Here is a 13,741-nt window from a genome sequence, read left to right as displayed (position 1 = left end):
TTTTGTTGCCTTTAAGGTTAGGAAAGTTGCATACAATGATTCAGGAGATAATTTGTATCAAGGGTAAGCCCTACTTGACTACAGGGAAACTAAGTCTACAAAGTTTGATTTCTACCACCCAGATCCACCCTTCTTCCAAAACCCCACAGGAAATTCAGGAAGGGAAATGATGATTGGGATAGGGAAGGTCAGGGAGATCCAGAGGAATTAGCTAAGCTACAAATCTCAAGAGAAAAGCTGCAGAATCAAGGCCAGGTTTTCAGCCCCAAAGATCAAGCTCAGTTGACCCTCCTGCTCTGACGGAGACTCCAGGATCAACTGCCTCTAGTCAGGGTTCTAAACCCTTTTCAACCGTCAGAAATTCTGCAGTAAGGCTTTGCAGGGTTGATTTGCACCTTCTGCACCACAATACACTTAATAGCAATATTCAACTCAAACATTTCTTAAGTGTCTACTAAGTTCAGGGCACTAAGTCATAAATATCTCCTTGCTAGTACTCGGTTCCCTATGAAACTATCAACAAAAAACAAAACTGACTCTATATTACTGATTATTTCCAGTACACCAGACAGCAAAAATACCTGACACATTTCTGTAATGGTGTCATCAAACACTCCTCCAGCATCATCAGCACCTTCTCCAACCAACTTAACTTTCCAGGCTCGTGAGGGCAGACGAAGGTCTGAAGCATTGAGCTTCACCACTTGTCTTGCTATCTGTACAAAAATGGGCTTACATTTTCGACCTCTAAAAGAAAAGCAGAAAGGCAATAAAAACCAACTCTCACACATTTTCACACATCATAATAATAGTCTTAGAGGGCATCTGCCCACAGAATTGCACATATCATGTTGGATCAAGTAATTAGCCTTTAGCCCCAGTATCCTTTGGTATTAAAAAAAAAACAATAAGTTTTAAGTCTGTCATTACATGCAAGCAGTCACTATATTCACACATTATTTTATATGCTCCAAAGCTCATTATGTCTACTGGTAATTGTCAACAGACTATCAGCACCACCAACAAAGTAGGTATGTATTATTTAAATAAATTAGATTTGGCATAATTTAGGATTATGTTACCAATGTTACCAACTAATGTTCATCTGAAGAATTACAGACAATAATTAAAAAATATACACTATGCATATACTAACCTTGTTGATATTCGTTTTACAGTTATTTGAGGACCATAGTTTTTGCCCTGTACCATTGTTTTTCCTATGGACCGTACCATAGGGAGTGTGTAGACTCTTGGTGCTAACAGAGGTCTAAGTTGTCCTTGCACGATTCCCCAAGTTCCAGCATTATAATGAGATGTACTATTCTGTAACAAAGTGCAACGTTATCTGAAATGCTACTTCTCTAGCTCCATTCTCCACAACCTCACAAGTCGCCTTCCCTTCCTTCAACCATGAACCACAGGGCACTTCATCTCCTCCCCAAAAGCATTATGCACTAAATCTTTTCCATCAAAGTACTCCTCCTAGGTTACTACGTAAACTCCTTGAGGGCAAAGGACTGCCCTAGCTTTTTGTATTTGCATTCCCAGTGCTTAGCAGAGTGCCTGACCCATTGTAAGAAATAAGTGTTTTTTCATTCATTCATAATGTATAAAAGAATAAGACTTAGAAATAATTCTTATTATTGTAATCTCATCTACCTAACGAAGAATATGTTGAAAAAAATAATGTTTCTCCCCTCAAATCTGCTAGATGTCAGAGAAAAACATTCATTTAAGGAGAATGAAGAGATAATTCCCTTTAATTTAGCAAACATTTAATAAATGCCTATTATGTTAAAGACATGTGTTAAGTGCTGGGAACAGAGAAACAAAAATGAAAAGACAGTTCTTGCCCTGAAGGAATCTGTTTTTAATTAGAATCAATGCAGAATTACCTTAGGCATAGATCTTAGCAAGAACCAAAAACATAAGCCAGACTGCTCTTTTCCTGAAAGTTTACAAGCTATTATAAAAAGGCTGTAATTTGGGAAATTTACTTTACTTCAGGAGGACCATGGCTATTTAAATGTATATGGTTGTATAAATGCAACTTTTATGTACACTACAGAACCTGTGTTCTTGTGAATTAGCCAAACACTAAATATTATTAAAACTACGTATGTGGCTCTACATAAATTAAAGATTCTTATTACTTTCATATGCTTAGTCATTTGGAAGAACTTCAACTTTCAGCATTTCAAAATATGTAAGAAGGTAGAAAGGTAAACTGGTCTGATAGAAAATATACTCAGTTGAGAGTCAGGAGACCACAGTTCTTATCCTTGTCCTATCACTAATCTTAGAACCAGTCTCTCAGGTGACATTGTCCTTATATTTACTATTTCTCCATTTTATTTAAATGTTGAGATTTAAAAAAATTAGTTGTGAAAGTATTTTATACTTTTAAAATAAGAGACACTTAAGGCATAGTTACTTATTATATTTCCCCCCCACCAAATAATGTTTTACCTGATTATTGGGGCTTAGATTCAGTAACCTCCAAGAAGAATACATGAGATCTGAAAAGTGATAGAGCAATCTGAGCCTGGCTCTTACTGTGTGAATGCTCACTTCCTTCAGTGCACCATACTGGGGAGGGATAGCATCAGGCAAACCCAGCTGTAAAGGCACTGAGACACCTGCCAAAAATCAAATACATTCTAGAGGTTAATGGGTTTTAAAAAATTTATATTATCATAGCTATTATTAACATATATATTAACATATATTAACATATCTCTGTTATTTTGTTTCAATTAAGAACAGTATAAAAAAGTTCAACACTGCATTGTCCAACTTTAATAGTTCTTCCAGGAAAATAAGTTGTTTAGTTCACTTTGTTCCTGATTACTGACATCTATAAAACAAGCAGACGAAGCTCTTGAAAATCGGGTGTTTCTAATGTGACAAATTTTCATGCCTACTATGGATTTTGCAGAAACTAGGAGTGCCCCTATGTGAAAGGAAAGCACAGGCAGTTCTAGGATAAATAATCATAGCCATATAATAATTCTATACAGTTTAAAAAGCATAAGAACACATGGTTTTAATAATTTTTATTCCTTTTATTCCTTGACAGAGAAAAATAATGGTCATTAGGAAGCTCTATTCTTTCTTTCATTAAAACAAAAAATGCTGCTATATATATGGTGCAAATTTGATCTTTGTTTCTTAGAAATGTAATTTCTTTTACTGGGCAAATGATTTATAGATAAGTTATCAAACAAACTCCATGAGAATATTTGCAGTGCTGGTTTCATAAAAAATGGGTTGGGCAAGATTTTACTAAATAAGTACTTGATGCAATTCAGAGCAGAAAAGCAAACCAATCTATCCATGAAAAAATAAATTATTTTTCACCTGGCGCTCTTGGTGGAACAGGTGAAGCAGTCCATGCGGCACTATGACAACGACCAGCTGAAATCTGTCGAATATTCTTCCCTTGCAGAATTGTTATTAGAGTTGGTTCTCGAACATGGTTAGTGTGTCCCAATCCAAGCTTGTAATTGATAAAAGCAGAAAGAATTAGAGGAAACAAAGATTATTAAATAAAAATGAGAAGTTACTAACATGCTCTAATCACTTCTATCAGAAGAATAACAAATATGATTATGTTTCTTTCATGAAGATCACTTCCATAAGCTCAGACTCCTAATCTCCTGAAAATTCATCTAAAAAAGAACTCATTTAATTTAGCTTTATCATCACTCCAAACCTTGCAGATGAGACACTTACTGACCATAGACTTGGATTCCAATTCTAAAGAGGAAAATGAATTCTTTTAAAGAAAACAAAACAATTGATGTCATCACATAATTGTCTCTAATTTTTCCACTAGAAACATATACTTAAATGAGTAAATTAATGCACTGTTGATTTTATCTTCAGTTAAATGGGAACACCATGTGTTTCAGCCACTGAACACTCGAGAAACATAACAAGTTTGTATAGGAGGTTCTCACTGTCTACTTCTTTTTCCCCACTAAAAAGCAAATCTCTATTTATGGGTAAAAAATAGAAAATAATAATGTAAGACCTTATATTAAAATAGCACTTTAAGAGTTGGAAAGGACATAACAACCCTTAGGGGTAAATAGCAGAAATATGATTATCTGCACTTAAGAAAAGGCAATTTTATTGTGACTTTTTGACAAACATGCTAACATTAATGGCCAACCAGGCATTCTTCTGGTCATCCTTAATCTGAACAAAAGAATCTTCCCTTTTGAAGAGTGTGATAAATTTTCATAAGTATTACAGGGCCATAGAATCATTGATCTAAAACTGAAAAGGACTTCCCAAGGACATCCAATTTAACTCCTCATTTTACACATAAAGAAATTGAGGTCTGTGAAGTAAATGTCTTGGCCAAGGTGATATAAGTAGTAAGTCTCAGAGGCAGGATATGAACTCAGGTCCTCTAAATCTAGATCCACTGCTCTTTCTTTCACACCAAACTAACTCTAATCAGGACACAGGCATATTGCAATTCACTTGTTTTCAGTCATGTCTTATTCTACTTCTTCACGAGCCTATTTTGAGTTTTCTTGGCAGAGATACTGAAGTAGTTTGCCATTTCTTCTCTAGCTCATTTTACAGGTGAGGAAATTGAGGCAAACAGGGTTAAAGGGTTAAATGACTTGCCCTGGCTCACAAAGCCAGGAAGTGTCAGGGGACAGATTTGAAAACACAGGAAGATAATCTTACTGACTCCAACCCTAGCACTTTGTCCACTGTATTACCCAGCTGCTTTGTATGTTCTATCACACTACATCAGTTAAGCTGGAACCACAGACTCTAAATTTGGGTTTGACCCAAATTTGACATTATAGCATTGTCCTGCCTTTAAAAGTTGCTTGCAGCACTAAGAGATGAGGGGAATTAATTGCCCATGGTCACACAGCTAGGATGTGTGCTCCTCTAGCCATTGTGTCCTCTTGCCTCTCAAAAAAAACTATGCCCTACACTTTAAATGGATGGGGGTGAATGGGAGTGTAATTTAGTGATAGGGACTGATATAGATGCTAGGTCAGTGTCTCAGAAAGTCATTGGTGAAGGTAGCTCCACCTGTTGGTGAAGCTTAAAAAGATTCCTTCACCATCAAGGCACTCAATCTCAGGTGGCATTGTGACTTCTTTTCCCTTTTGAGGGTATTTTCAATTAAACTTTATTTTATTTTCCCCCAATTACATTTAAAAGTTTCCAACATTTTTCAAAGAATATTTTCAAGCTTTTTAAAAGAGACAACACTATTAAAATGTCTAGGGAAGCAAGTAGGAGGAAGACCTAATGAAATATGCCTCAGATCCTACTCTGTCCAAGGAGCAACTGCTCAATTTATAACCCATTTAACTTCAACTCAAGTCCCTGAAGAGGGAAAAATGATATACTACTCGTTTTCAAGAAAAAAATCAAAGTAGTGTTATTTTCTGGCTACGTTTCAATTAACAAGGTTTAAAAATAACTTTCCCCCTCCTTTCACCAACACTTTAATATAAAGTTCATTCATTATGCCTCACACATCATATAAAAGGGATAAAAGAAATACAAATATTCCTTCTTTATTGTGTATTTTTATGTTATAGCTAAACAAGTCAAACAATGCTTATGGTGGAAATGAATAATTAGAGGCCAAGGGATTTCAGATTTCATCATTCAAGAGACTTCAGAATTCATCTGATCTAACTTTTAATTGAACAGCAAACATGTGTCATCCTACATCTGAATAATAATTTCTTCTATGACTTATGAGGCAATTAGTTATCTAGCCTTTGCTTAAAGACTTCCAATGAGGGAAATCCACTATCATCTAGAGCAGTGATTCCCAAAGTGGGAGCTTCTGCCCCCTGGTGGGTGCTACAGTGATTCCAGGAGAGCAGTGATGGCAACAGGTACATTTATCTTTCCTATCAATTGCTATTAAAATTTTTTAAAAATTAATTTCCAGGGGGCTAAGTAATATTTTTTCTAGAAAGGGGGCAGTAGGCCAAAAAAAGTTTGGGAACCACTGATTTAGAGGCTCAGCATCACATCTAGATACCTCTAATTGATAGAAAGTTTCTTTTTATAACATGGCTAAACTTTCATACTCTTGCTCCTAGTTCTGCCTTCTCACTGGAGCTTACTGAAGAGGGGGTAAGACATGAATACACGTAGAGTTAAGAATATTAGTTTCATAGCTAAATGGAGAATGGATTGGACAACTGAGTAAAAACTTGACTTCTCTATAACTTCTAATACTTGTTCCTACATTTTCCTTCTACAACCAAGAAGGATAAGTCCAGTCTCTCATTTTATAGCTATCCTGTCCTCCCTGAAATTTCTAACTTTCAGACTAAAGATGCCAAGTTCCTTCAACCAATTCTTTTATGAAAAAATTCTGAGGCTTCATGACCCAGGTTGTCCTCTTCTGTACAGGTCTCAGCTTATCAAAGTCTTTCCTAAAACTGTGGTGCACAAAGCATACAATACTACAAATGTGATATGCCCATGCCAGAGTACAGGATGATTATCAGATCCCTTATTCTGAGTTAAAGAGATCAGTGATGCAGACCATGGTGTTTAAAGGAATGCAAGCATGAACACTAAAGCCTTCAAGATTGTTATAGGGAATGGGGTGGGATGGGAATCTAAGTCAGGTACTCAAATCTTAGAGAAAGGAAAATAATACATTTTTAGACAATGGACAATATCAGATTTTATTTTTGCTTGACTACACATGTTACAAAAGTTTTTTTTTTCTTCTTTATTTTTTTTTTTGATTGGAGTAGCAGGGAGAGAAAATAAGTGCTTATATACTGAAAAAAAAATGATATGAAATGTTTTTGAAAGGTCAACAGGGGGCAAGAATGTCCTAAAAATTGGTAGATTTAATAGAGGTCCACTATCCCCTTAATAAATGTTTTACAATTTTGCTAAGAATCAAAGAAATAGATAAAAGAGATAAATGTACCTGTCCTTCTGAGTTACTGCCCCAGGCATATACATCTCCAGTTGATGCTAGAGCAAGTGTATGTTCAGCTCCTACTGCTATATCCTCAATAACGACTCCAGCTAGGACCGGAATTTGTTGTGGTCGGTTGTGATTTCGAGCACGTCCTTCTGGCAAGCCTATCAACCGGTCTGTAACACCCCAAAAAGCAAAAATTTTATTGGTAAACACATTCCTTGAATTTTTTTTAATTTTGTTTTTAAACCCTTACCTTCCATCTTGGAGTCAATACTGTGTTGGCTCCAAGGCAGAAGAGTGGTTAAGGTTAGGCAATGGGGGTCAAGTGACTTGCCCAGGGTCACACTGCCGGGAAGAGGTCTGAGGTCAGATTTGAACCTAGGACTTCCCATCTTTAGGCCTGGCTCTCAATCCACTGAGCTACCCAGCTGCCCCTGCTTTGAGTTTTTCTAAAAATTCATTTTGACTTCTTCTGTAGACATGAAAAATCAGGAGAAGACATAACTTCTTAGGCAAATGGAATATGAACACCACCTCATACATTATCTCATACTACTTGGCAATCTCTAGCTTTTAGCCAAATTGCATTACTTATGTCCCTCAACCATATTTTATGTTTTTCTGTGTTTGAGTACACTATTCCCTGTGTGCCTCTCTTCCCTGCTAATTTCTGTCTGATAATATCCCAACTCATCATTCAAGGAAATGCAATAATGACAAATTTTCCTAGAAGACTCACTCAATTTCTTAAACTAAGATCAGTTCTCTAAATTGAGATCATCTACCTTCCTAACATTATAATATTTCTCTTACACATAGATTTTAAGTTATTATTTTAGTGGTACTTGGGCACATATTTTAGACTAGACTAAAATTTTCTTGAAGGCAGGTACCTTATTTATCTTTGATTTTCTCTAGCATCTAAGCACATTGAATTGTATATGAAAGGTACTTAAGAATGTTTGTGGACTGAATGAAAAGGAAGGAAGAAGATAATTTCTTTCTTTTGGGCTTATAAACTAAAATATTCTTCCATTTTTCTGATTATAATTTTATATAGGAAGCATTGACAGAACTTTAAGTTAATCTAAACAAAGTGTGAATGTAAGGTATATTATACTCTGGTGCCTCTCTTCTACAATTTTTTTACCTGTGATTTCACTGGTATAGGAAATTCCCTCTTCCAATATAGGCTGGCACATTGTGGACAACTTAGGTCTTTTAAGAGCTTTGTCCAAGGTCATACAGATAGTACAGAAGGAATGGAACCAAGATCTGCTGACTCCAAGTCTACAGTCTTTTTGTTAGTCAGTAAACAAACATTTATTAAGTGCCTATTTTTATGCCAGGCACTGCTAAGCATTGGAGACACAAAAGGAGGCAAAAGATAGTTCCTGCCCTCAAAGAGTTCACACACTAACAGGGAAGATAACATACAAACAAATATATGCAAATAAACTACATATAGGATAATAAGAAAATAATCAAGAGGGGAAGGCACTAAAATTAAAAGGGCTTGGGAAAGGCTTCTTGTAGAAGACAGGATTTTAATTGCTAGCTGAAGAAGGCCAACAGGCAGAGATAAAGAGAGGGCATATTCCAGGGAAGGAGAAAATTCTATGCCAGAGAAAATGCCAGGGGCCAAGAGATGAAGTGTCTTGTTCATGAACACCCAGGAGGCCAACATGAATGGCTCAAGATGGGACAACAAGCCAGCCTAGATTATGAAGAGCGTTGAAAATCAAACATGTATATGACCCTGGATCTATTGCAATAGGGAGCTAATGGAGTTTTGAGTAAGGGGTTAACAAGGTGGGACCTGTGCTTTAGAAAAATCACTTTGGTGGCTGAAGGGAGAATGGACTGAAATGGGGAGAATATTGAGACAAGGAGACCAATCCATCAGGCTATTATAATAGTCCAGGTGTGATTTGATAGAAACCTGCATTGGAATAGTGGCAGTGTCCAAAGGCAGAGAATGGGGTGCATTAGAGGTGTTGCAAAAGTAAAATGAGAGGCTTTTATAAGAGACTGAATTGGAGGGGGACAATGAGAGATAAACAAAGAGTCCAGAATGACACCTAGGATGTGAGGCTGGGGGACAGGAAAGATGATAGTGCCTTGACAGTAATAGGGAAGACAGGGAGGGGATAGTTTAAGGGGAAAGATAATGAGTACTGTTTTAGATTCACTCAGTTTAGGATGACTATTGGACATCTAGTTTGAAATATCTGAAAAGCAGTTGGAGATGTAAGACTGAAGGTCCACATAGAGATTAATGCTATATAGGAAGATTTGAGAATCATTGGTATAGAAATGGGAGCTCCATGAGAGCTGATGAGAGCAACAAATGAAATAGTATAGAGGGAAAAGAGTAGCAATCTCATGACAGAACTCTATAGGATACCTCTGATTAGTGTTATATTGAAACTCTGGGAGCAGAGAGTCTCACTGTTGATTGACAGGTGACGACCGTTGGACATTAGAATGTTCCCAGAGGCCATGAGGACAGGGGAGAAAGTGGTTGGGTGGGGGGGGGAGTGGGGGGGGTATAAATACCCTGGCAGCCCTGCTTTTGGTTCCTTTCATTTCCCTTGGACCTGAGATCTGTGGACCCTGGTCTATTGGGATTTGTGACTTGCTTGGTTCAACCTTGCAAGAACTCCTGTCTTGTACCTGATTAACACTGCCAACCTGTATCCAGACCATCAATCTTCTTATTCTATTGTCCCCTAGATATTTAGGAATTCAAACATCTTTAATTATCTAGGTATCCCAGGGCCTGGGAGGGATCCGGGAAGTCGTCAGGAGAAGAAGAGGGTGGATAGGGTTGGTACCTGGAGGCTGTAAAAGGCATAACATCTGGCAAGAAGAAGAAGCTGAAAGACATCAAACAGCAGCTTGCTTGCTCTGATTTGGCTGTGGCCAGGCTGAGCCAGGAGAGCTAATAACAAGCCAGAATCACTCACCTGCCTACAGCTCTGAGGGATTACTATTATTAGAATTAGTTTAGGGTTTCCCAATTCCTCTTCCCATTTCCTAAAATTCCTTCTTTGCTAAATATAAAGCTATTCAAGTACCTTCTTGGAGTGGTTGTTTCATCACTTCTCTGGGAAGGGAGCAACACAGTCAGATAAACATGTCCAAGGCTAATAGAGCCCAATATCCATCATTAATCAACCCCACGTGGGACCTGAAGGGATACCATCTACTGACCTGAAGGATCCTGCCTGGGCACTGTTATAAAGGAGGGAGGTGGTACAACATCTAGCTAGGTGGCAAGACTCAGGTGATCTTGCTCTAGCCACATATCTGAACTATCACTGCTGTCACCCAATTAGCAGTGGTAGTATCCAGTTTACCCCTCTCCCTCTCTATCTGCCCATTTACTTATAACATTAGTATGACTTGGATAAGGATCCAGCAAAGGAGACTAAGAAGGAGAGGTTAGATAAGTAGGAGAACTAGGAGACAGTAGTGGCCCAAAAGCCTAGAGGATAGTTAACAGAGTTAAAGGCTGTGGAAGTCAAGAAGAATAAAGATTATAAGGATGATATTAGAAAATAAGTCTTGTTTTATTAGTTTAGAGATAAGAAGTAGAGAAATTGGTTTGAGAAAGAATTGGAGGGTGTTTGAAGCAGAGCTGAGACAGTATGTCAATTTCAAATGTGGCAGTTTTTCTGGGACAGTTACTCTCTCTGGGTGTGGCAGTTTGACAGTTGGTCTCTGGCAGTTGACAAAGCCACATGCAGGGACTTTCTCAGGGCTGGAGAAGGTAACATCTTTGTCTGTCTGTCTGTCTCTGAGTAAAAGACCTAAAGGAGCTTAGTGTTTTCTTTTCCAACTTGGGAAACACTACTGATTATCTTATTACTGTTTATAGATTGATTAAACTCTGAGAAGACCAAAGAAATCTGGTCTTTGGTTTGGACTCCGAGTCTTATTAAGGTTCAGAGTCCTAACTTGATTCTTATTGAGACTCAACCAGCTAGCATTTGTTATTTTTATAACTTAAAGGCAAAGTTAAAACTGATAAGGATAATAGTGGTAGTTTTATTTAGAATAGTATAAGTTTGGGTTAGTCAGATCAGGGAGGATTAGTGTAGCCTGTGGTTCCTTATGAAAAGAGGGAGTTTTACTTGGGTGGAGTCAGAATCTCTTAGAGTTAGAAATCCTTTTTATCCTTATATATTTTAAATAGTTTATTTTTCTATAACAAGAGTCTCTTTAGCCTTCCTAGCACCTGGTCCTGAAGGGAAGTTCATCTATGAGCTTCACTTCACTTTATCACTGAAGATACTTTTGATTACATCTATCAAAAGTATCTGAAACAATTCTGAACCTTTATTTCCATAGTTTTGTCCTTTATTTTGGGAGCTCGCCCATTATTATTTTTACAAGATTGAGGAAAGGACTATGGGATTTGAAGTTAACAGATCATTGCTAACTTTGGAAAAAGCTGTTTCAGTGGAATGATGAAGTTGAAAGCATAATGGATTAAAAGGGATTTTAAAAAAAGGAGTGAGAAGAAAGAAAATGGAAGTATCTATTATTAACTGGCCTTTTTGTTTGCTGGATACAGTGATCATGAGAAGGCCAGTTTATATAACAATTTGCTAATATGCCAAGTATTCATCCTAAACTTCATGAAAAATTAAAACAAATCCTAATTCATATCTTAAAATTTAATTTTAAAATTTAAAATAATTTCCACAAGATACATGTAAATTTAATGGAGTAAAATGAACAGTCTAAGTCAAATAAAAAATCAACAAGCTTTTTAAAACTAAAAACTCAAGTAACGAAGGTATTTTTAACTTCTGAATCCAGACGATAAATCTTTCATATAAAAAGACAAAGAGGTAATATAAGATACATTATATAATTTAATACTATTCTGAATTGTCGCTTCATAAGCTTCTCTCACTCTAAAAGAATCTATCTGTGATATTCTTTAAAGTATAAAACTTCATTTTTTTCAGTCTCTAAGACTACTTTTAATTAAGTCATTCAAATCTGTTTCCATTAGTCCAAATATGTGAGATTTCTGATTGCAAATCTTCAGAAGAAAATGTTAATATCCAACTTTGCACTACACAGATAACTTTTGCAAACAAACTGTTGCACTACCTGATACTAAGCTAATTGAAATTGTTTTATTACAAGAAAAGTTTAAGGAATTAATTTAACATTCTTAAATCAATTATCTGCCATGACAACAAGCACCTTATCCCTCTCCCCCACGAAAATGCACTGACAATTCATTTGGCATTCCACAGAATCCTTTAAGATTTAACTTAAGGATATATATTACAAAGGCAAAGAAAGAGGAATGCTCCTCTATGACACAAGCTACAGATGTGGAAAAGAAGCAGAGGCAAGCTTTATAAATTCCTCCAAAGAGATTAAGAAAATGCACTGGGCCAAATTCTGATGGAGAAAATCCTCAAAAACATAACATTGCATCCTTTGGAATCAGATCAGGAAGTCTGTGAACACTCTGGATGGAGCCAGAGCAGAAGCATGCTGCTGTGGTTAAACCACTGCTACACTTAGGGAGAAGCTGAGCACAGAACAAGAGGAAGTATTAGACTCACACTGAGGCTCTGTGAAGGGAACAGGTGCCAACTAGCAATTTTTTGCCTACTACCCAGTTGCTAGACACAGATCTGATGAGATACTAGTAAGAAGGAGGACTATAGAAAGGAGGCCCTGGAGCTATTTATTTTGTATAAAAAGGAGGAAGTTCAGAAGGCCCCAGAAGCAGCTATAGCAGTTTGGCTGACAACCCCAAAATAGAACAGGATCTTATTTCCAGCATCTAGCCCAGCTCATAGAGAAATAATCAAGGAAGGATTCTCAAAACCCAAAGGGGAAACCTACAATTCTGCCACTCTAAATCAACAGAGCTTTCCAGCTAGCTGACAGGAGTAGAGTCCAGCAGAAGTCTACTCTTGCTCAAATTCAAACCTAGGTCAGAAACTGGTGGCAACCAAACTTTGTCTTGGATCAGACCACTCTGGGAATACTGAATCCCCAGCCTGTCCCTAAGATTTGAGAGTAACATGATACTCAATAAACGAAGAAAGAAGCAACAGGGTCAGCCCAGAATGTCCTTCCATAAGTGTAGCAGAGCCTAGCACTAACATCAAGGCCAAAGTCAAAAAGCTGGCTGGGAGAATGGGCAATCAAAAAAATAATTCTGCCAAAATGAGCTACTACAGTGGTAGGAATTCTCAAGACAAAAACCCAGAAAAGAATGGCTAAAGCATCTACAAGTACTTCAGGGAAAAAAAAATAGCATGAGCACAAATTCAACTAGAACTTCTAGAAAAGATGGAACAAGAGATAAAAGAATTTATTATAAATGGAATGAAAGTACTTAGGGAAAAAATGGAACAGAAATGAAAGCTATGGAAAAGAGAATTGGAAAAGGAATTAACTTGGCAAAAAAAGTTATGAAATTTATCCCAAATAAAAAACTCCCTGAAAATTAAAATGGACTAATCAAGATTGCCATTAACTTCATGACGTAATAAATATTAAAATAAAGTCAAAAGGCTAAAAAAATAGAAGAAAATATAACAACGTTTCTCAATAGCAAAAAAGCTGACCTGGAAAAACAGACTGAGGAGAAAAATTTAAGAATCAATGGACTATCTGACCACCTCATCCAATAAAATAGCCTAAACATTATATAAGAAATCTACTAGTTGGATGGTTCAGTGGATTGAGAGCCAGGCCTAGAGTCGGGAGGTCCTGGGTTCAAATCTGGTCATAGACACTTCC

At 36.9% G+C, this 13,741-nt stretch overlaps 1 protein-coding gene across 1 annotated transcript in view; it reads right to left on the bottom strand.

Annotated features, from left to right (window-relative positions):
* Positions 1-13,741, bottom strand: part of HERC1 (HECT and RLD domain containing E3 ubiquitin protein ligase family member 1) — a 196,236-nt gene that overhangs the window by 20,564 nt on the left and 161,931 nt on the right. The window contains exons 68-72 of the mRNA XM_044665362.1: positions 6,956-7,125; positions 3,364-3,502; positions 2,473-2,642; positions 1,157-1,326; positions 582-747 (exon numbers count right to left, since the gene is read on the bottom strand). Coding sequence (XP_044521297.1) covers positions 582-747; positions 1,157-1,326; positions 2,473-2,642; positions 3,364-3,502; positions 6,956-7,125 — 815 coding nt within the window. The remainder of the gene's footprint in view (positions 1-581; positions 748-1,156; positions 1,327-2,472; positions 2,643-3,363; positions 3,503-6,955; positions 7,126-13,741) is intronic.

This window comes from Gracilinanus agilis, chromosome 2 (genome assembly GCF_016433145.1).
Source record: "Gracilinanus agilis isolate LMUSP501 chromosome 2, AgileGrace, whole genome shotgun sequence".
NCBI classification, from domain to species: Eukaryota; Metazoa; Chordata; class Mammalia; order Didelphimorphia; family Didelphidae; genus Gracilinanus; species Gracilinanus agilis.
The sequence above is the reverse complement of the archived record's forward strand: the minus strand, read 5'-3'. Positions and strand labels throughout refer to the sequence as shown.